Source organism: Giraffa tippelskirchi, chromosome 6, assembly GCF_054371585.1.
Source record: "Giraffa tippelskirchi isolate mGirTip1 chromosome 6, T2T-mGirTip1v1.2.pri, whole genome shotgun sequence".
NCBI classification, from domain to species: domain Eukaryota; kingdom Metazoa; phylum Chordata; class Mammalia; order Artiodactyla; family Giraffidae; genus Giraffa; species Giraffa tippelskirchi.
In genome coordinates this window covers 120,499,097-120,523,052 of record NC_137280.1, presented here as the reverse complement: position 1 = coordinate 120,523,052, position 23,956 = coordinate 120,499,097, and the positions used below count along the sequence as shown (strand labels likewise).

The 23,956-nt window shown below is 44.7% G+C and overlaps 1 protein-coding gene and 1 long non-coding RNA gene across 4 annotated transcripts in view; one reads left to right on the top strand and one right to left on the bottom strand.

The window, feature by feature from the left end:
- Window positions 1–14,034: 14,034 nt before the first annotated feature.
- SLC25A48 (solute carrier family 25 member 48) overlaps window positions 14,035–23,956 on the bottom strand; it is a 170,537-nt gene continuing 160,615 nt past the window's right edge. Inside the window, exons 7-9 of one of the 3 annotated variants that reach the window (XR_014055587.1) lie at window positions 17,600–17,729; window positions 14,612–14,780; window positions 14,035–14,416 (exon numbers count right to left, since the gene is read on the bottom strand). Coding sequence is in view for 2 of the 3 variants with exons in the window: in XM_081496029.1 (XP_081352155.1) it covers window positions 17,607–17,729 (123 nt within the window). In the remaining variant the exon portion in view is untranslated. Of the gene's footprint in view, window positions 14,781–17,599; window positions 17,730–21,274; window positions 21,583–23,956 lie in introns of those variants that run through there. The other 2 variants (XM_081496029.1, XM_081496030.1) reach the window with 2 other exon arrangements.
- LOC145508748 (uncharacterized) lies at window positions 14,554–20,764 on the top strand. The gene is made up of 6 exons (XR_014055588.1): window positions 14,554–14,768; window positions 15,154–15,233; window positions 16,302–18,478; window positions 18,759–18,998; window positions 19,419–19,528; window positions 20,459–20,764. It is a non-coding gene; the product is annotated as an uncharacterized LOC145508748 (long non-coding RNA).

The window sequence follows — 23,956 nt, the reverse complement described above, 5'->3', positions numbered from 1 at the left end:
TGGGATAAATACAGTCATCCACTCCCCTGAAGGACCCTCAGTTAGCACCCATCTTCTGCCAGATGCAGTGCCAAGCTGGGGTGCAGAGCTCGTGGGGGTATACCCAAGGAATTTTTGGACTAGGCTGTCTGGCTACTGTGGTGTGACTGTAGCTATCTACTAATTTTATGTGTCAATTTGACCAGGCCTCAGCATGCCCAGATATTTGACTAAACACTATTCTGAGTGTGTTTATGAGGGTGTTTCTGGATGAGGTGAGCACCTGAATTGGTAGATTGGATTAAGCAGATGCTCTCCTAGTGTGGGTAGGCCACATCCAATCCCCTGAGGCCCTGAAGAGAATGAAAAGGAAAGGTAAGAAGAACTCACACTGCGTGACAGCTTGAGCTGGGACACTGGTCTCCTCACACTCAGACCAGGACTCACACCACCAGCTCCCCGGCTTCTCAGGCCTTCGGCTTGGATTAGAACTACACCACCAGCTTCCTGGTCCTCCAGCCTGGAGACGGCAGAGAGGAGAACTCCTCAGCCTCCATAATTGCATTAGCCAATTCCTTATAATAAAGCTATCTGTCTATCTGCCTGTCTATCTATCCATCCATCCACCTATCCATCAATCCTACTGGTTCTATTTCTCTAGAGAACTCTGACTATTAAACCATCCATCTCCTGCCTGCCAATGAGGAGATGTTAAAAAAGTGAGGGTTCCATCCCTGGGTCAGAAAGATCCCTTGGAGGTGGGCATGGCAACCCACTCCAGTACTCTTGCCTGGAGAATCCCATGGACAGAGGAGCCTGGTGGGCTATGGTCCATAGGGTTGCAGAGTCGGGCACGACTCAAGTGACTTAGCATGCACACACCTTAATATTCAACCTGTCCCCCACCCCCCCAAGTCAGTACTTCTGATTCTGGTTTCTATGCCACAGCACTCACCACCTTCTAGGATGCTCTCTCATGTACTAATTTATCATGGTCACCGTTCACTGTCCTGAGGACAGAGAACTTTGTGTTGCTCACATTTGTGTCCCGAATGCCTGTCTTGGGCCTGTACTGCTCGTGCCCTGGAGGAGGTGCTCTATAAATATTGACTGAATGGATGCAAGGCCTTTAAGGTGAAAAGCAAAGTACAAAGTTGTATGTGGACAGGGAATGTGCCCACCTGTAGAGGGAATGATACCCAGAGCATACTATATGAGCTCAGAAAGGTGAATTCTCTTCAAACACCCCCAGGCGGGCCCACAGCATGATTCACATGACCTGGCCCCTTGTGGGTGGTGGTGGGGGGGGGGTGCTGGCTCTGTGTGATAGGCAGGAAGGAGGCAGGGCGAAGGGTCTTGGGGTTGGGGTGGTGTGACAATCAGGATGGCTTTCTCCCCACTGCCTGAAGGCTCAGAGGCTTGGGAAGATTTTAGAGGAATCTACTCGGGGCAGTGTTTTTCTAGGTACTGGCAAAATTAAAATGGTTTCTTCTTCCTATAAGTCTAGATCATCCTTCAGTACTTCTGATGCCAATAATATGTAAAGCTCAGAGCACCAAGAGCCAGGATTCCTCAAAGGGATTTGCTCAAAGGAAATTTCATCAGTTACAATGTCAAGCAATATCCAACATGACCTGCACAACAAACAGCCCTTGGCCAGAGATGAGGTTCCCTGATGATGTGGGCAGCGTGGTCCCCGTAGCCGTCCAGCATGGTTAGCGATGGGGTTGGCATGAATTTCGCCCTCCACCTGCATCCAAACCCCTCCCACACAGGGAAAGTGGAGGAGTTTTAGCACAGGGAGCCAAAGTCAAGGGAACTTTTTATTATTAGTGAGTCCTTGGGAACATCCAATCACACCTATGTTAGTCTTGGTTTTGACACAGACAAGTTTCTCCGTGATGAATTCACAGTGCTGTGTCTGTCAAAGGGCAACAAGTTGGATCTCTGAGTCCAGAGGCTTTCAGTTCACTGCTTTAAACCTGGTCCTCCCTCAGCACCAAATGCCATCAGGCATGTTGCCGGGGACACGTACCGCCATATAGATGACAGTCACAATCTGTCAACCCATCGGCTTCCTGAGAAAACTGAAAAGCTCATGTGGCAGGGGTGGGGCACAGGCTTCCTCGGGATCTTCCACAACCTTAGAATTCAGGCTCCAGCTATGACTGTTTTTACACGCATCTCCCAGCAACTCCTATATGATTTTCTCCCTGAGGCTCAAAGGCTGACCCCTACATGTCCCCAGGGCCCTGCCCCTTGGCGCCCAGCTCCCAGCACTGGAGGCTGCCCTGCCAGGTGCATTGAGGGCACGGTTCAGCTTTGGCTGCTGTGTGGGCTCCCCAGCTGGTCTGTGGAATCCCACAGACAAGGCGCCATGAAAAAGGTCTATCAAATAATATACTTACTATTATGTTTTAATATTAATCATGTAATATTAAGCCCTTACTCTCTATGGTCCTTATTGCAAAATTCAGACTTAAATTGAAGAAAGTAGGGAAAACCACTAGACCACTCATGTATGACCTAAATTAAATCCCTTACAATTATACAGTGGAAGAGACAAGTAGATTCAAGGGGTTAGATCTGATACAGTGCCTGAAGAACTATGGAGGAAGGTTCGTAACACTGTACAGGAGGCAGTGAACAAAATCATCCCCAAGAAGAAGAAATGCAAAAAGGCAAAATGGTTGTCTGAGGAGGCCTTACAAATAGCTGAGAAAAGAAGAGAAGCAAAAGGCAAAGGAGAAAAGGAAAGATATATCCATCTGAATGGGAGAAGGAAACGGCAACCCACTCCAGTACTCCTGCCTGGAAAATTCCATGGATGGAGCAACCTGGTAGGCTACAGTCCATAGCGTTGCAAAGAGTCAGACATAACTGAGCGACTTCACTTTCTTTCTTTCTATAGTTCCTTTTGGAGAAGGAGATGGCAACCCACTCCAGTGTTCTTGCCTGGAGAATCCCATGGGCAGAGGGACCTGATGAGCTACAGTCTGTGGGGTTGCAAAGAGTCACACACACACACACACACATCCATCTGAATGCAGAGTTCCAAAGAATAGCAAGGAGAGATAAGAAAGCCTTCCTAAGTGATCAATGCAAAATAATAGAGGAAAACAGAATGGGAAAGACTAGAGATGTTTTCAAGAAAATTAGAGATACTAAGGGAACATTTCATGCAAAAATGGGCACAATAAAGGACAGAAACGGTATGGACCTAACAGAAGCAGAAGATATTAAGAAGAGGTGGCAAGAATATACAGAAGAACTATACAAAAAAGATCCTCATGATCCAGATAACCACGATGGTATAATTACTCACATAGAGTCAGACATCCTGGAGTGTGCCTTAGGAAGCATCACTATGAACAAAGTTAGTGGAGGTGATGGAATTCCAGCTGAGTTATTTCAAATTCTAAAAGATGATGGTGTGAAAGTGCTGCACTCAATACGCTAGCAAATTTGGAAAACTCAGCAGTGGCCACAGGACTAGAAAAGGTCAGTTTTCATTCCAATCCCAAAGAAAGGCAATGCCAAAGAATGTTCAAACTACCACAATTGCACTCATCTCATACACTGGCAAAGTAATGCTCAAAATTCTCCAAGCCAGACTTCAACAGTATGTGAACCAATAACTTTCAGATGTTCAAGTTGAATTTAGAAAAGCAGAGGAACCAGAGATCAAATTTCCAACATTCGTTGGATCACAGAAAAAGCAAGAGAATTCCAGAAAAACATCTACTTCTGTTTTATTGACTATGTCAAAGCCTTTGACTGTGTGGATCACAACAAACTGTGGAAAATTCTTAAAGAGATGGGAATACCAGACCAACCTCCCTCCCTCCTGAGAAATCTGTACACAGGTCAAGAAGCAACAGTTAGAACTGGACATGGAACAACGGACTGGTTCAAAATTGGGAAAGGAGTACTTCAAGGCTGTATGTTGTCATCCCGCTTATTTAATTCATATGAAGAGTACATCATGTGAAATGCCAGCCTGGATGAATCACACACTGGAATCAAGATTGCTAGGAGAAATATCAGATATGCAGATGACGCCACCCTTATAGCAGAAAGCAAAGAGGAACTCAAGAGCCTCGTGATGAGGGTGAAAGAGAAGAGTGAAAAAGCTGGCTTAAAACTCAACATGCAAAGAACTGAGATCATGGCATTTGGTCCCATCAGTTCATGGCAAATAGATGGGGAAAAAATGGAAACAGTGATGGACTTTGTTTTCTTATGCTCCAAAATCACTGTGGATGATGACTGCAGCCATGAAGTTAAAAGACGCTTGCTTCTTGAAAGAAAATCTATGACAAACCTAGACAGCATATTAAAAAGCAGAGACATTACTTTGCTCTAAAAGGTCCATATAGTCAAAGCTACGGTTTTTTCAATAGTCATGTATGGATGTGAGAGTTGGACCATAAAGAAAGCTGAGAACCAAAGAATTCATACTTTTGAACTGCGGTGTTGGAAAAGACTCTTGAGAGTCCCTTGGACTGCAAGGAGATCCAACCAGTCAATCCCAAAGGAAATCAGTCCTGAATATTCATTGGAAGGACTGATGCTGAAGCTGAAGCTCCAATACTTTGGCCATCTGATGTGAAGAACTGACTCATTGGAAAAGACCTTGATGCTGGGAAAGATTGAAGGCAGAAAGAGAAGGGGATGACAGAGGATGACTGGATGGCATCATTAACTTGATGGATATGTGTTTGAGCAAGCTCCAGGAGTTGGTGATGGACAGGGAAGCCAGCATGCTGCAGTCCATGGAGTTGCAAAGAGTCTGACATGACTGAGCAACTGAACTGAATTGAACTGTATGGACTGGACTTCCTGGTGGCTCAGGTGATAAAGAAGCCCAAGCAGTATGGGAGACCTGGATTTGATCCCTGGATTGAGAAGGTCCTCTGGAGAAGGGAATGGCAATCCACTCCAGTATTCTTGCCTGGAGAATCCCCATGGACAGAGGAGCCTAGAGGGTGACAGTCCATGGGGTTGCATAGAGTTGGACACGATGGAGCAACTAACACTTTCTTCCTCCTTTCTGTAGGTACTCAGCATGCATTATCTCATTTGTGTTACTCGCTTCATCACATCTGACTCTATGCGACCTCATGGACTGTAGCCCGGCAGGCTTCTCTGTCCATAGGATTCTCTAGGCAAGAATAATGGAGTGGGTTGCCATTCCCTTCTCCAGGAGATGTTCCCAACCCAGGGATTGAACCTGGGTCTCCCACATTGCAGGCAGATTCTTTACATCTGAGCATTTAACCTCCTTGTAAACAGCAGGAGACAGGTATTATTATTTCTGTTTTACAGATGAGGAAATCAAGGCTCGAAAAGGTTAAATGACCTTCCCAAGGTCCCGTGGGTTCTGAGATTCAGAGTAGTGATCCAGCCCCAGTCGTCTCTGATTCCAAACTCTTTGCTCTCTGCATTCTGCTCATTTCTTACACTGTGTAGATCAAGTTTCTATGTTGTGCTTCCTCTGATGACAGCCTGACAGTAAAACAGATTCATGATAACACGGGTCCACATTCTATTATCCAAAACCTGGGGGCCAGAGGGTTTTCAGAATTCAAACTGTTTAGCCTTTTAGAAAGAGAATATGCTGTTCACACACCATATATTACACAACATCCAAACAGAGCCTGGGGTAGGATGCTGTAATTAAACACATTAATATTCTGCAAAACACACAGAGCCGTCACACAAGGCAGTCAGGCTTGGCAGCCAAATGAGTCTCAACAAATCTTGGGCTTTCAGAGCTGTTTGGATTTCAGAAATGTGATAAAGGATTTGTGGGTGTTTCTTTAGCTCTGACCCCACTTACAGAAGCTGGGGGACACTTACAGAAACTGGGAGAGGACACTCTCCCAGGGTCCTCTCTGGGCTGTGCTGGGGCACCTCCAGGAGGGTCAGAGACCTTGGTAGCTTCCTGAACGGCCCACCACGAGGCATCCAGGTCACGGCAGTAGGGCCTCCCCCTCTCCTCTCCATCCATTTGGGTTTTCTGAATGACTGGTCCCAGACACAGAGCTGTGTCGCACTACACAATGAGGTTTACAGCCTGCAGTCTCGGAAGCCACCCCCTCAGCAACACTCATCTCACACAGGGATCACAGCAAGGACACATGCTGGTGGCTGGGGATGGTTTCAGAACAAACCTAAGGACACAATCAGATGCCAGAGAAGATGGCAGAGAGATAAGCTGCAGCCCACTGTCACAGCTTAGTCACCAGCAGAGCTTCGTGGTTTCCCTCGGCTTTTCTGCAAAAGTGGCGTTACCCACAGCTTGCACTCTGGCAACCAGCTTAGAGCAGGGTTCTCAGGGCCTGTCTGTGGTGAGGTGCCCTGTTATAACTCTCCTTCCTGTGCCAGGGGAGTTGAGATTGATCTACAAGTCACCTTGTAGACGGGAGAAGAAGGACTAGTATTTACTGTTTACTGTCTATCAGGCACTTGGTGAAGGATGTTTTGTTCACTCTCTAGTTGAAACTTCATGAAGCCCATGAGGTAGGTATGAAAAGTGAAAGCGAAAGTCGCTCAGTCATGTCTGACTCTTTGCGACCCCATGGGCTATACAGCCCACGGAATTCTCTAGGCCAGAATACTGGAGTGGGTAGCCTTTCCCTTCTCCAAGGTAGGTGTATGTAGGTTATTATGATCAGCTCACAAAAGAGGAAACTGAGGCCCAGAATGGTTATATAACTTGCCTGGGCACACTGCTCAAAATGGAGAAGCCAAGATTCCAACTCAGGTAACTGACTCTAGAGATACATCCTTAAATCTGACCCACAGGAGGGTGGTGGCTCTCAACACAGCCAGCTGCTTTGTTCATGTTGCCCAGTCCCTGGCAGGGTTGGTTTTCAGGAGATTCCAGACCAGGGCACACCGCCGAGGGCCAAAGCTAAGCTCAGACACTGCTGGCCTGAAAGTTGACCAGCCTACAAGCACCTGTCTGTCTGTCCTCTCTGCCCATCCATCCAATGTGAGGCAGGAAGATACTGTACAGTCTCAGCCCTGTAATTCCTTTTCTACCCTGCACCCCTCCTTATTCATCCCAGACCAACACCTTTCATCCTCTGGGAAGGGAGTGCTCGGCAGAACTGCAAAGACCATTCACCCACTGAGAGTGTACAACTCAGTGGTTTTGGGTATATTGACAGGGCTGTGCAGCCATCAGCACAATCTAATTTCAGAACATTTTCATCACCAACAAAAGAAACCCTGAACACATTAGCAGCCATTTCCTATTCTCCCTTCCCCCAACCTAACCAACTAATAATCTACTTTCTGTCTCTATAAATTTGCCCCTTCTGAATTCCCCTATAAATGAAATATGACATGCGTTTTTTTGGGACTGGCCTCTTTGACTTATAATGATGCTCTCAAGGTTCATTATGTTGTAGTATGTATCAGTAGTTCATTTCTTTTTATCTCTTTATTATTATTTTTTTAATTTGGCCATGCTGCATAGCATGCGGGATCTTAGTTCCTTGATCAAGGATTGAACCTGCACTCGCTGCAATGGAAGCCTGGAGTCTTAACCATTGGACCACCAGGGAAGTCCCAATTCATTTCTTTTCATAGCCAAATAATATTCCATTGCATGGATATACTCTCTTTTGTTTATCCAATCATCAGTTGATAGACATTTGCATTGATTCTGTTCTTTGGCTGTTATGAATAATGCTGCTATAAATATTCATAGGGCTTCCCAGGTGGCTCATTGGTTAAAACTCTGCCTGCCAAAGCAGGAGCCACAGGAGACATGGGTTTGATCCCTAGGCTGGGAAGATTCCCCTGGAGGAGGAAATGCAACCCGCTCTGGTATTCTTGTCTGGGAAACCCCACGGACAGAACAGCCTGGTTGGCAACAGTCCGTGGGGTCACAGAGAGTTGGACACGACTGAACGATTGAGCACGCATGCATGCAAACATTCACATCAAGGTTTTTTGTGTGAATATGTTTTCATTTCTCTCAGATATACACCTATGAGTGGAATTGCTGAGTCATAAGGTAATGCTGTGTTTAACTTTTGAGGAAATGTCAAACTGTTTACCAAAGTAGTTGCACCATTTTCCATTTCCACCCAGCAATGTATGAGGGTTCCAATTTCTCCACTTAATTATCATCACTTGTAATTATCTTCTTGACTGTAGCCATCCTGTTGGACATAAGGTGGTATCTCACGGTAGCTTTGATTTGCATTTCCCTTATAACTAGTGATACATCTTTTCATGTGCTCATTGGCCACCTGTAGAGAAATACCTATTCAAATCTTTTGTTTATTTTTAAGCTGAGTTGTCTTTTTATAGTTGACTTGTGAGAGTTCTTTGTATCTTCTGGATAAAAAGTACCTTATCTGACACAGGTTTTACAAATATTTTCTCCCATTTTTTGAGTTGTCTCTTTTCTTCAAGGTACTGATAGTACAAAAGTTTGAAGTTATCGTCCAATGTGTCTATTTTGTTACTTGCACTTTTGTTATTCTAAGAAATCTTTGCCTAACCCAAGGTCACAAAGATATATTTCTGTGTCTTCTTCTATGAGTTTCATAGTTTTACCTCTTACATCATTGCTAAGTTATAAAAATAGAATTGATTTTTGTAGGTTGATCTTACATCCAAAAACTTTGCTGAACTTGCTTATTGGGTATATTGAATAGCAGGTTTTAGTGAATTCTTTAGGATTTTCTATGTACAAGATCATATCATCTGCAAGTAGAAGTAGCTTAGTTCTCCTTTCCAATGTGGATGCCTTATATTTCATTATCTTACCTAACTACCCTGTCTACAACACCCAGTGCAATGTTGGATGGAAATGGCCAATCTTGTTCCTGATCTTAGTAGGAAAGAATCTAGCCTTTCACCATAAATTTAATGTTGGCTGTGGACTTTTTGAAGATGCACTTTATTAGGTTGCGGAAACCCTCTCTGTTTTCTTTCACTGAGCATTTTTATCATGAACAAGTATTGGAGTTTGTCAAATGTGTTTTTCTGCATCAGTTGAGGTGACTGTTCTTTACTGATTAACACAGATGTTAATTTCTGGCTTTCGAATTTCCAAAGGTAGAGTTCCTAGTTCTAGGGGAGGAAGTAACAACTCTGTGACCCATGGAAGAGAAACTGGAGAAGAGAGGATGAGAGCAGACACTGGGGAGTGCCTGGCCCCCAGATGACCTTGGAGTGGTGGTGGCAGAAATCCAGAGAGGCTTGAGGACCTGAGAAGGCAGGGCTCCTGAGCTGCATGTCTTGTGCACCCTGGGAGATTACAATCCAAAAAGAAATTGTCTCCTACTACCCACCAAGTGGTGTGGCACAGGGAGCCCCGGGAAGGTGGACCTGATGCCGGCCTTTGAGTAGTTTCAGCGTTGACAGCAAGGCTTTTCCCACAGAACCAAGAAGGGCGTGGATGTGTCATGGAGCACGGTAACACCAGAGGGGCCTTGGGGTTGGCAGATACGGCATGCAGAGGCCATGAGGCCAGGACCAGATGGGAATGAAGATGTCTGCACAGAAGCCACCATGCAGGGAAGGTCATGACCCAGGACCGGACAGGAAGAGTGCTAGCACAGGATGGAGCACCTCCCAAGAGCCAGAAGCCTCTTCCTCATACCCCAAACCCCAAGAATTGAGTCACCCCGGGAGAGGGAGGAGAAGGAGGAAATACTGAACTGGCTGAATTTTACTTGGAATTTCTGAATTTTACATCTGAAATGGCAAAATCACTCTTTCTGCCACCAGGTAGAATGAAAACTTGGAGAAAACTAAACTTCATTAAATAAAAAAAAAAGCAAGCTTCTTTTTTTTTAATCTTTTGTACACCTGAAGGCGTGGTTAAATCAATCAGTAAACACCAGTAAAGCATGCAACGGGTGCCAGTGCTGGGCTCAGCACACAGGTGACTAAGACGCAGGGATGTCTTCCTAAACTACAGGAAGCAGGAGCACAAGGCACTTAGGGGTGGGTCCTGTGATGGGTAAGGGTGACTGAGCCCACAGCAAGCTGGCCCCTCCCCACTCCCAGCCAAGGGTGGGAAGCAGACAGTCTCTGCATGGGTTTCCTGGTTCCCAGGTGCTCACAGGCTGGACTCCGCTGCTTGGCCAAATGTTTGCTGGAAACTTCTTTGAGTATCAGCCCATCAGAGAGAGGCACTGGGAGTCAGAACACTAGAGGACTTGAATCAATGACTGCACAGATATCCTGGGCATCAGAAAGGTCCCACTGGCATTGGCATCCACCCACTCAAGCACACAAACCAGATGTCTACTTGGGGGTCCCAAAGGCCTAGGAGCCAAGCATTGTAAAAGTCAGAGCTTTACAGGCAGAGACAAGGTCCAGGGATCACTGTTGTAGCCACTCCATATCACCCCCTGGAAAATGCTAACAACTCAGACTCAGAGAGAGGAAGGCAGGCTGAAACCAGGAACAAGAAATATCACAGAGTGCCCAATGTCCACCACCACCTCCCTATGTTTTGCACTTTACAAAACCACTTAGCACTAGAGTCTTACTGAAGCGCTGGAAGGTAAGTAAGGGAGAGCCACCCAGTGTGGCCATTTTACAGATGAGGAAACTGAGGTCCAAGAGGGCCAAATCTTGCCAAGATCAATCATGAAGGTAGCTGATTACAGACCTGGAGCTAGAACCTAAGACAAGGTCTCCCTGGCCTGAAGTTAGTTCCACCACAGAGAAGTAAAAGAACAGTGACAACAATGGAGATGATGAGGCCCTGAAGATAGGAAGAGAAGTGTCAGGGGCCCAGTTGCTCTCACCAGTGACACCAGCGCCACAAGGTACCAGAAGCCCCGACCTATGGTGCATTTAGTTGATCTCTGCTGCCACCTAGTGGCGATTTCACAGTTTATCAGCCAAGAGCACTTTCAGGTGACACGTGTGTGTGACGCGTGTGTGTGTGTGTGCGCGCATATCAGGTGTGTGTGTGTATGCATATCAGGTGTTCTCAAAGAGGATAAAACCAAGATGTCATCTGCCTTTTTACTCTCATTTTATCGCAAGTGTACAGTGGAGTTTTCAGAAAACTTCATGCCAAGAGGTATCACAACTGACTGAAAGCAGAAGCAAATATGGAATCCAACTGTCCTCTGTTTAAACCAGACATTAGAAGATTTGCAAAAATGTAAAACAGTGCAACTCTTTTCACTATTCGGTTTTGTTTGGAAAAAGTAACTGTTTCATTAAAATATGTGATGCTAACATTCTTACTATACGTTAAGCAAATACTTAAAAAAATCTGTTTCTTTCTTTTTTTTTTAATAAATTTATTTATTTTAGTTGGGGGCTAATTACTTTACAATATTGTAATAGTTTTTGCCATACATTGACATGAATCAGCCATGGGTTTACATGTGTTCCCCTTCCTGGACCCCCCACCCACCTCCCTCCCCATCCCATCCCTCTGGGTCATCCCATTGCCCTGGCCCTGAGCATTTGTCTCATGCATGATGGCCAAAAAGCACATGAAAAGCTGCTCAAAATAACTAATTATTAAAGAAATGCAAATCAAAACTACAATGAGGTATCACCTCACACCAGTCAGGATGCTGATCATCAAAAAATCTACAAACAGTAAGTGCTGGAGAGAGTGTGGAGAAAAAGGAACCCTCCTACACTGCTGGTGGGCATATCAATTGGTACAATCACTATGAAGAACAGTACAGAGGATCTTTTAAAAACTAAATATAGAACTACAAGATCCAGCAATTCCACTCCTGGGCATATATCTGGAGAAAAACATAGTTCAAAAACACACATGTACCCCAATGTTCACTGCAGCACCATCTGCACTAGTGAAGACATGGGAGCAACCTAAATATCCATCAACAGCAGAATGGATAAAGAAGAGTTGGTATATATATACCATATATATACAACAGAATATTACTCAGCCACAAAAACCAAAATAAGGACACTTGAAGCCACATGAATGAACCTAGAGACTAGTACACTAAATGCAGTAAGTCAGACAAATATCATATGCCAGCGCTCATATGTAGACTCTGATAAAAATGGCACAAATGAACCTATTTACATAACAGAAACAGACTCAGAGATCTTGAAATCAAACTTATGATTACTAGGGGGAAAGGAGAGGAGGGGTAAATTGGGAGATTGAAATTGACCTACACACAATACAACATATAGCTACATATAGAATTAGACAACTAATAAGGACCTATTGCATCTCACAGGGAACTCTACTTAATACTCTGTAATGACCTATATGGGAAAATAATCTAAAAAAGGAGTGGATAATGTGTACATATAACTGATTCATTTTGCTATACACCAGCAACTAACACAACACTCTAAATTATACTCCAATAAAAGTTTTTTAATTATCAGTTTTAGTTTCTGTATATGTTATAATCTATATAAACAAAAATCCCTTGCAGCCCTCCATAGTTTTGCAGGGTGGAAGGACCATGGTGGAGAACCTCTGTTGTAGAGTAACAGTCACTGGTATTATTTTCGCTGTCCCCAGGAAGGTAAAAGGGCAAGTTTGAAGTTCTTCAAGCCCAGGATATAGACCCCAGACCTGGTGCTTGACATGAAATTCTGTCTTCAGCCTCCCTTAAAAATGGAATTTCACTGGTAAACATATTGCTGATGATGACACGGAATCAGCTTGTACTAAGTTTTCTGAGGGCAGGGTCCCTGCCGGGGTCACCCACCACCTAGCACAAGCAATAGGCAGAGTCAGATTCAACACATACTTTTTGGGGTTCAGTGAAAGAAAGGCTACTATGTGTGGACTAAGGAAAACCCCCAAACTGTTGGCCCCAATTATTCCCCAATATTATCTCCTCCAGGAGAATCTAAGAGGAAGCGAAGGCTATTGTCTGGTGACTCCTCCCAGAACTGGCTACATACAAGATTTGTCTGGGTTGGGGTCAAGTGCCTTCATTAAGGTAGAGTTGCATCCTTTCCCAGCCTAGGTGTTCCTGTGTGTGTGTATGTGTGGTACGCAGAAAGTGTGCTGCGGGCTGTGTATAGCTGGCCCGGGGTGAACAGGACAGGGTGGGCAGAGGAAGAGCTGTTGCTGAGAGCCTGGGTGAGCTTGGCCAGTGCAGCTGAGCCAGCAGGAGCCTGAGAAGTAAGTGCCTAGTACAGAATCTGACTCTGAAATAAATGTACCTTTATTTTTTTTAAAGTACAAAATCAATATACGCTCTTAAAAGTAAAAAAATAAGTAAATACTATAATGGTGCACAGAGAAATCACCATTATCGTCAAAGTAGAAATTGAAAGTCTTCCTCCAGTTCCCCATTTCCATAATAGCCACTATTAGGTTTGATGTGTCTCCTTCTGGATTCTTTTCAATATCTATGTAATTATCCATATTTAAATATTATATAACATATTTTTAAAATGAATAACATCATACGTTTTATCCTGATACTTTATTTTTGCACTTAATATACTGCCAACATCATATTTCCATGTTAACTTACCTCCTTCAATCATGGAGAAGAGCCAAGACGATCAAGAGACCCTGGGACAGGTTCTACCTGAAGAAGGCTATTATGGATCTCAGCTCATCAGGAGCACCCGAGAGAACAACCCAGCTGGCCCAGTGAATATAACACTACCTCCAAACTAACTGGCAACCAGCAGCAGCACTAGGCAATGATCCAACTGAGAAGGACTTAATTAACATGCTCTGGGTTGTGTGACAGAAAACACCTCAGGTTCCCCTGGTAATGGACCAGATGCCAGTCACCCTCTCTTCACCAGCATCCACAGTGCCTGCCCAGCCCAGTGATGCATGCAGACCCAACTCTCATGTAAACAGAACTGCCTCTAATACTCCAGAGCAGAAGAACCACAGGGGACCCTCACGGCTGTCCCCAACATCAAGGGCAGCGTCAAAACAGAGTAAATGCTCAAAAATGTTTGATGACTGAAGGAATGAGCAAACACCCTACTGTTGGCGGGATGGAGAGTTTAGACCACAGCCCGTAGAGCTGCCTTGGGATGCTGCAAGGCCAGGGGGTAGTCAAGGAGAAAAATCAAGGAGACCATACGAAGGGTTTTATTTCAAGCAGGGAACCCTTTGCTACAGTAATAGGATAAACTGACTAGACTGAACCTTTCGACTTTGAGCCAGAGTCATGCTTTGTCCTGGCACTGGGTCTGTTAGGAGAGGGGATTTTCAGAGACATGCTCTTCATCACTCAAGGGGGATGGGGGGCTGTGGAGAAATCAAGGAAGACCCTTTCAAGGGGGGACAAAAGGGTGGGGGGTTCGGAATCTAAGGATACCTTCCCCATTGGGGTTTAGCTGGGAACAGATGCATCAGGCTGGCTGATGGTAGCTCCCCAGGGCACCGTGTTGAGAAGGATTCAGAAGCTGCATTCATCTCAGGAGGAAGGGGCTGCAGGACTGATGAGGGAAGTCTCTGGTGGGCACAGAAGCAGGAGTGACATCAGGGACACATAATAGCAAAAGAGCAGTGGTCTCCCCACGAGGTTCCAGTGAGAAGTCAAATTTAGATTAATGACATCATAATGGAAATCAGAATGTGGATCAGGAGTTCACTTTGTTCTGTTTTGCTCTCTACGTGAAAAGAAGGCCCAGAGAATGCCCGCCCCACCTGCACTCAATGCTGGGCAAGAAGGGATTTCGAGGTGAGCCCGGCTGGCTTAGGGTCAGTGCAGAGGCCTTTTCTCTCTTCGGTCAATTCACCACCACGGGCTCTGGAGACGCTGCCACCATCAGCATTGGCTGTCGTGGAATGAGGTCCTGGTCAGGTGATGCTGGCCCTGGGGAAAAAGGAGGAAAGGTTAAGACTGTCATCTCACTGGGGTTATCAGTCAGCAAGATCTAGGAGTCAAATTGCTTTTGTGAAGCAACACTGGGCATAGTACCATGAGAACAGACTGGGGAAGGGCTATCAGGTTGTCCAGGGTTGTTCTGTAAAAGTTCAATGAAAGACATTGCTGGGGGAAAAAATGTATCTTCTTGCCTTGAGAATGAAATTGTCTTGAAATTGAGAGAGGGCCAGTGAAGTTTGAACGTCACGGCAGAGGGTTGGCCAGCATCATTCCAGAAATCGAGATAGACAGCATCCCACCACTTGTTAGGAACGGCAGGGCTCCCTAATTCTATAATTGCCTCACCCCACTCTGTCCTCAGTCTAGGCAACAAGGAGGGAATTGGCTGCCTTGTCTTCAAAGCATGGCTGCTACTGCTGCCAGAGATCTCAGCGCTACTTGGTAAGTTCAGATCCAGGACTTGTTGAAGGGCCGTGGTGTTCTTGGGTTAGAGCAGGAAGCTGAACTCTCTGGGTGAGGCTTGTTCAAGACGAGGCTCCAGAGGAGTCCCTGGGAACCCCCTTCTCCACCTGAGAGGCACTAGCCCCACCCAACCCTGTGCAGAAAAGACACACAAACATGTGTGCCCTTTGTCCTATCAGAGCATTTTCAGAAGGAAAAACTTCCAGTCACTGCTTTGAAAGGCCAAATCCAAGACAGCCAGGACTGGGCTTGCTGGAAACGTCTTCCTTCCTCCTGAAGTAGCCAAACCAGGGTGGTCACAAGTGGCAGGGGGCCATGGCTCAGGCAAGTGTCCAGCAACTCTGGGATCTGTGAAGCCCTGGCATTAAAACCCTTTGCAGCTGAAGTTTAATGACATGGAAAAATGGTCCTGAACTATTAAATGGGAGGAGTGAGCTATAAAACATTGCATAAAATTGGATCCCATTTGGGGGATAAAAAAAAAGTTGGAAGATTATTAACAAGGCCATGGGATTAAAGGTATTTTTGTTTTGTTCTTTTTATTTGCATTTTCTATGTTTTCCTACATTAAAATGCATTGATTTTATGGTAGGATTTTTTAAGTCACTTTCATCTGTTAAAAGGGGGATGTGGCCAGTATCTGAACACAGTTTTAAGAACCAGATTTATCCTCCCTGTCCTGAACATGACCTAAGTACAGTGACTCTTTACCCATGGTATTTAATTATGCAAAATGTGTTGCTACCCTTTCCGTTTTGTAAGAGAGGGCAAAAAGCCAGGAAGGCTGTGGATATAGGTGCTTTAATAAAAAGCTAAAGCCTGTGACTAAAGCAAGCGTCTGGGGTGGGGCCTGGGCTCACTCTCATCAGCCTCATCCATCCTGCCCTTCTCCTGGCTCTAGGATCTGGCCCCACCCATGCATCCTAGCTGGACTCTTACACAGGACAGGCAGCAGACAGGTTGGCTAGACCTTCCTAGTGAGGACCACCCTTTCTAAGAGAATCTGCAGTTGCCATGACTGAAGCAAAATGGTCTCTTGTTTTCCAGAAAATGCAGTGACTCATTCCACTTTGTCTTCTGAGCTCTGCAGATAACTGGTTTGGGGCTAAAGAAGGGGAAACAAGGGAGAAGAAGAAGAGGAGGAATGGAGGGGATATTGGAAGCTGATCATCCATCTACTCAATGACATTTCTGTGCAACCATTTGTGCGCCAGATTTCCTGGGAAGCACTAGTGATACAAAGGTGAAAAAATAGTTATAGCTCTCCTGGAACTTTCAGCCGACTGGGTAGCAGAGCCTATGGTAGGTGTACCTCCTCCAGGCTGAGACATCAGAGCAGGCTTCCTGGAGGAGAAAGAGGGTTCTACACCAGGGTCTGGATCACAAAGAGGAGTTGGTAAGGCCAAGGACAAGAGAAAGGTCTAAGAAGAGTGTGTCAGGCTGGGAGAGTATGCACAAAGGCCCAGAGGCGAGAGTGAGGATGGTATGTTTAGGATGCTGGTGAGGACGAGGGCTTTAAGGATTGACATTTAACCTAGAGGGCAAATGGGAACAATTGAGGGCAGTGGAGCGAGGGAGTCACTTATTCAGACTTCAGTTTTCAGATGCCTTTGGTTGCAGTGACCTTTCTACAATGAGAAAAGGAAAAGGAGAGGGTGTGGGAGGCAGCTGGTAAGTCACTTCAGTCGTGTCCGACTCTGTGCGACCCCATAGACGGCAGCCCACCAGGCTCCCCCGTCCCTGGGATTCTCCAGGCAAGAACACTGGAGTGGGTTGCCATTTCCTTCTCCAATGCATGAAAGTGAAAAGTGAAAGTGAAGTCGCTCAGTTGTGTCCGACCCTTAGCGACCCCATAGACTGCAGCCCACCAGGTTCCTCTGTCCATAGGATTTTCCAAGCAAGAGTACTGGAGTGGGTTGGAGGCAGGGATGGTGGCAAAGGCTGCTCTTTAGGAACCTATTCAGTAGTGAGGTGGAGAGACGGTGTATCAGAGGGTGCGCACCCTGGTTCAAGACCTCTGTCTTGGGTTACTGAATTTGTACGTTGAAGCTAATGCACTTCTCTCCAAGGGCTGAAGGGGAAACAGACAGGTGAGCTCGCTACAAACAGGTAAGTTCTGTGCCAGCCTCAGTTACTGACTGCCCAGCTCACGACCAGTCACAGGTGGGCATTTCAGAAGAGCTTTTTGATGACAAGAAGGGTGGCAATTCTAGTCCTGAACTAACACAGATTAAACAGGAAACAAACAACAGAGGGAAATTTCCGAAGTCCACAGCATTTTCACCGCAAAGAAGGGGTTTTAAGCTCCGGGAGGGCACAAGTGGCAGGGAAAGAGGTGCACTGACCTGGCGCTCAGGGGCTGGTCACCACGTGGTCCCCACGGATCGCCTGCAGCGAGAGCTCGTACCCAAGGAACATGGCTGCGCTCATGGGGAAGCCCCGCACGGCATTGACCGTGATGCCTCTGAAAAACACCTTTGACAGGAGGCAGGGTTATCAGAGGACACTGACCGGCACCCTCCTCAGGCATCCACACCTCCGCCCTCACCCACATCACTTCTGAAGGCACACTTCTTCGCAGGCCCAGTACGCATGCGCTAGATACTACCAGCTCACAGGTGAGTCCTGTGAACACCACATACGCTTGCTTAAAATTGTGCTCTCTCTCATGAGCATGCGAACACGTGCTTGGTTCTGGGACTGCACGTTACAGCTCCATACGCTCTGCAGCGGTAGACAGAGCACCAGGCCCTGACCAAGCACTGTCACAGGAGCTTCACAGGACATCCCACAAGGGGCAGGGTAGAGGGAACTCCGGCCGTGCTGCAGACGGCAGATGTGGAGTCCAGGCACAGCTTTGCCAGTTAGTAGCTATGTTACCTGGGAAAATGGCCAAGGCTCTAGAACTCGGTTTTCCCAACTGTTCAGTGGGGGTAATGATACTATCGACCTCCTACAGTTGCTGAGGGAATAAATGACATGTTGCGTTTAAAGGTGTGTTCACAGTGCCTGTTCTACAGTAAGCACTCGTTAACTGTTGACAAATCACACCACCATCCTTATTATCAATAGTGTGTGAAATCACTACTTCATACAGAGTAACAACACTCCACTTCCGTCATAAGTATGAATGCCGAGGAGTATTAGTACGAGTGGCCTGTACTGAGCTGCTAAATCCTGCCTTTAATACAAGAAGACTGGACTTGCCACCCCTAGAGAACATGGTAAGGTGCTTCCCTTCCACCATGAATTTTCCTGCCTGGTGCTGGGTAAACATTGATCTGTGTGATGTGGTCCCAGCCCTTGGGAAGTTTATAACCTACTAGGGGACAGAAGCCCCATTCAGGAATAATTGCAGTATAACCTAGAACATGATGAAAACAAATAAAGGCCTTGGTGAGGGGTGGGGTGGGGAGGTGTGCTAAGCTTCTTTAGTCATGGGTGACTCTTTGTGACCCCATGGATTGTAGCCCACCAGGCTCCTCTGTCTATGGAATTTTCCAGGCAAGAATACTGGAATGGGTTGCCATTCCCTCCTCCAGTGGATCCTCCCAACCCAGGGATTGAACCTGCGTCTCCTGTATCTCCTGCATTGGCAGGAGGGTTCTTTACCACTAGCGCCACCTGGGAAGTCCCAGGGTGGGGAGGAGCTGTCATTAAATGTCTTCTCTGGGAAGAGATGACACGTCTGCAGGCAAATCACTACCCACACATGAATGACCTGAGAACTGTCAGGTGTAAGAGGTAAACCTGTTAACTGATGCCTGTATAATTTACTGTTCACAGATTAGACTTGGTTCTGTAATTTTCAGAAGGTAAAAGTCCAGCCCTTTGCATGTCCCCAGTTTCCTTAGTTGGACACTGGTGTCAGGGTAGGTGCAGACCACTGTCATGGGCCAGGACATCAGGTGACATCCCTTCAGGAGAGGTGTCTGCAGCATTGCACACATGGAAGCCTGGGACAGGCAGCTTTGTCAGGAAGGGCCTGAGTATACCCGGGGTTGAGGGGAAGCCTTGGCCCCAGGGAAGGGAGCTGATGGCCCAAGATCCACAGAGGTGAGCAAGTGGCCAAGACAAACAGTGAAACATTCAGGTAGGGAGCAAGCAGGCTCCTTGTAACATTAACACTCCTCTTTAATGTCTAACCTTTCTGGAATTCCACAGAGATGGAATTCACCCAGGGTGACTGAGTAACAACAAGGAACTGGGTCAGGCTCCGAGAGGAAAATTCCATGCTGGGTGTACACAGAGGCTCCCGTGTGCACCTCTACAAGGCAAGGCAAGCCAGGCAGGACCCAGCTTGGAGTGTGATCCTCCTCTCCCATGGCACTGGGTCATGCAGGAGCTGTGGGCCACTTCAGACAGCCAGAGATGAACTCCCCCTAGCTGTGGCCTGCTCTGCTGCAAGGCCCAAAGATGGCAAGCAAAGTGCAGACCTGATGGCTTTTACCCTGGCTTTTAGAACACCAAATCACTAGACAAGAGTCTTTCCTCATGAATCCTCAACGGCTCCCCACTTCCCAAGATCAAGTCCATACCCTTCCCTGACTGACTTTCCAGGACCCACGTGCTCCTTGCATTTCTCTGAGCTGCTTCTTACACTTGACACTGTGGGCAGTATATTGGCCTGCCATTCCTCCTACTGGGCCAGCTCTCTCCCACCACTGAGGCTCTTCTGGTCCCCGCCGCTGGAATGCCCTCCAGACTCAGTTCTACCCTCTGGTAGCCCTGCCATGGCCGCACCAAGTGGGATTATGACCCATTGCCTTCTGTATCTCTGCCATCACAGCCCTTCTCACACCATCCTCCAATCACCTATGACTTGTCTATCTATTCATTAATAGTCCTAATCAGAGTAGTGAGAGCTGGGCTATGTGTATGGCTTCCATTTGAATCCTCAGCACCTACACTGTGCTTGGCCTAGAAGATCCTCTATAAATCTTATTAAATGAACCAATGGCTAGATGGATGGGCAGATGAGTGAAGGAATGAGTGAATGAACAAATGAACAAACTCATTAATGAGAAAAAAGAACAGTCTCTGAGCCAAAAGAGTCCTGGTGGTGGTTGTGGTAGTGGCAAAGGGGGATTCCTGGAGCAGAAGAAAGTTTCCAGATCCCCCAAGTGGCAGAGCCAAAGAGCAATCAACCCTGATGCCTCAGGAAGCTTGTCTACTTACAAATGGTCCTCTCCATCTCTCCTTAGAGTCATCCAGTCTCACCTCACTGTCCTAACCCCCCTCAAAGCAGTCACTTCTGTGGAGCTAGAGGACATCAAGTCACTCCTCCAGCCTCCTTATTGCAGATGACAACTCTCCAAGTGTGAGCCATGGCCCATGTGGTTCAAGATGATCCTCAAAGCAGGCAGAGAATGGATCCCAAACCACCCCACCTTTCTACCATTGTGACTTGGGGCTGCCCCCAAAGTCCATGGACTTCTAGTTCCCCCATCATCAAGACTGCTTTCTGGTAATCACTGAGTAATAAGGGGCTACTAAAATTGGGCACCATCATCTTTATTTCACTCCTTTCCAGTTCTTTACTACACCGAGTTCTTCTTCCATAGGGAAGTGAGAACAGGTTGCAGCCTCAGTGAGCTGCAGCAGAACTCTTTGGGAATGGGGACTCCGTAAAGCTAGCACTAAGCCCACTGGATTGGAGCCAGCCCTAGGCTTTAGGAAAAGGTGCTCTTCCTGCTGCTTCTGGGGATCTGATGGTGAGACTACCCAGCTTTCCAGGGGTGTATAAGATTTTTTTCATATTACTATGTATGTTTATATGCAAACACTTATACAAACACACATAAATATATATACATGCATATATGCTTGCACAGTCTGTGACTATTTGAAAATATATCACGAGAAACTCATAACAGTGATTGCCTTTGAGAAAAGACTGGGGGTCATAGGAAGAACACTCTTGTGTCCCTCTTATACCTTTTGAAGCTTCCTATTTTTATACTATAAATACTATAACATTTTTAACCAACTAATAAAAATAATTAATTTCCATCAACAATGTAGTTAATCAACTTTAATGTTGCTATTATGACTTAAAACCTGTCTGAATTACACTGTGGGTCAGACACTTTTGAGATTAAGAAATCAATCATCTGACCTCAGTTGTTTTCTAGGACTTTGAGTTTAACAACACAGTAACATTTTGTAGGAAATGATATCAGCAATATATTTTGCTTCTGCAGACTTTTTGGAAATATGACACATTAATATTTGGGAAAACAGAATATCTCAAAAATTGAGCACCTCTTTTGAATCTCTCTTATGTTTCCCTCTGTACTTGTTGGTTGAATCACAAACTGTGCTTCTGCTAAAAAAAAATACAAAAGACAATTGATTCAATATCCAATTATGATAACAATTCTCAGTAAAGTGGGTATAGAGGGACTATACCTCAACATAATAAAGTCAAATATAACAAGCCCACAGCTAACTTCATCATCAATGGTGAAAGCTGAAAGCATTTCCTCTAAGACTAGGAACAAGACAAGGAAATCCACTCTTACCACTTTTATCCAGCATAGTATTGGGAGTCCTAGCCATAGCAATCAGAGAAGAAAAGGAAATACAAGGAATCTAAATTTGAAAAGAGTAAAACTGTCACTGTTTGCAGATGACATGATACTATACAAAGGAAATCCTAAAGATGCCACCAAAAAAACTATTAGAATTCTTCAATGAATTTAGTAAAGTTGTAGGATACAAAATTAATATACAGAAATTTGTTGCTAACAATGAACTAACAGAAAGAGAAATTAAGAAAACAGTCGTTTTTACAGTTGCATAAAAAATACACAGAAATAAGTTTAACTAAGGAGGTAAAAGACTTGTACTTGGAAAACTATAAGACATCAGTGATGACAAAGAGATGGAAAGATATACTATGCTCATGCTCATTAAAATAATTAATATTATTAAAAAGACCATACTCCTTAAGATAATCTACAAATTTAATGTGATTCCTATCAAAATATCAATGACATTTTTCACAGAGCTAGAACAAATCATTCTAAAATTTGGATGGAAATACAAAAGACCCAGAATAGCCAAAAGAATCTTAAGAAAGAACAAAGCTGGAAGTATCATGTGCCCTGCTTTCAAACTATACTACAAAGCTACAGTAACCAAAATAGTATGGTACTGGTACAAAAACAAACAAATAGATTAATGGAACAGAATAGAGGGCCCAGAGATGACCCCACACTTATATGGGCAATTGATGTACAACAAAAGAGGCAAGAATGTAAAATGGGGAGAAGACAGTCTCTTCATTAACGGTTTTGGAAAAACTGGACTACTTTCTCACACCCTATATAAATGCAAAATACATTAAAGACTTAAATGTAAGACCTGAAACTATAAAACTTCTAGAAGAAATCAAAGGCAGTACATTCTTTGACGTCAATCTTAGCAATATTTTATGAGCAGTCTCCTCAGGTAAGGAAAACAAAAGCAAAAATAAACAAATGGGACTATATCAAACTAAAAGGCTTTTTCACAGTGAAGGAAACTACCAGCAAAATGAAAAGGCTGCCTAATGAGTGAGAGAAGATATTTGCAAATGATATATCTGATAAGAGGTTAATATTCAAAATATACAAAGAACACACACAACTCAACATTAAAAAACCAAACCTGATTTAAAAATGAATGGAGGACCTGCATAGACATTTATCCAAAGAAGACATACAGATGGCCAGCATATACATGGAAAGTACTCAACATCAGTAATCATCAGGGAAATGCAAATTAAAACCATAATGCGATAGCACCTCGCACCAGTCAAAATGGCTATTATCAAAAAGACAAGAAATAACAAATGTTGTCAAGGATGTGGATAAAAGTGTTCATAATGGTAAGTTGGTGCAGCCATTATGGATAATTGCATGGAAGTTCCTCAAATAAATTAAAAAATAGAACAACTACACAATCCACTAATTCCACTCCTGGCTATTTACATAAAGAAAATGAAAACACTAATTAGAAAAGATATATGCACTCCTATGTTCATTGCAGCATTATTTACAGTACCCAAGATATGGAAGAAATCTAAATGTGTATCAATTGATGCATGGATAAAGAAGATACATATATATGCAATGGAATATTACCAAGCCATAAAAAGAATTAAATCTTGACATTTGTGAAAACATGGGTGAATCTAGAAGATATTATACTAAGTGAAATAAGACAAAGACAAAACTGTATGATTTCACTTATATGTGGAGTCTAAAAAACACAAATGAACAAACATAACTAACCAGAAACACAGTCATAGATACAGAGAAAAAACAGGTGGTTGCCAGAGGGGATGAGTGTTGAGGAGGAGAGAAATAGGTGAGGGAAATTAACAAGTACAAACTTTCAGTTACAAAATAAATGAGTCATGGGTATGAAACGTACTGCACGAGGAATATAGTCAATAACTATGTAATGTATGGTGACAGATGGTAACTAGACTTATCATGGTGATCATTTTGAAATGTACAGGGAAATCAAATCACTATCCTGTGTACCAGGAACTAAGAAAGTGTTGTAGGTCAATTATACTTCTAAAACAAACAAACAGAAAAAAACATTAGATTTGTGGTTACCAGAAGTGATGGGTGGTGGGAGGGGAAATTAGATGAAGGTGGTCAAAAAGCACAAACTTTGAGTTATAAGATAAATATGTACTAGGGATG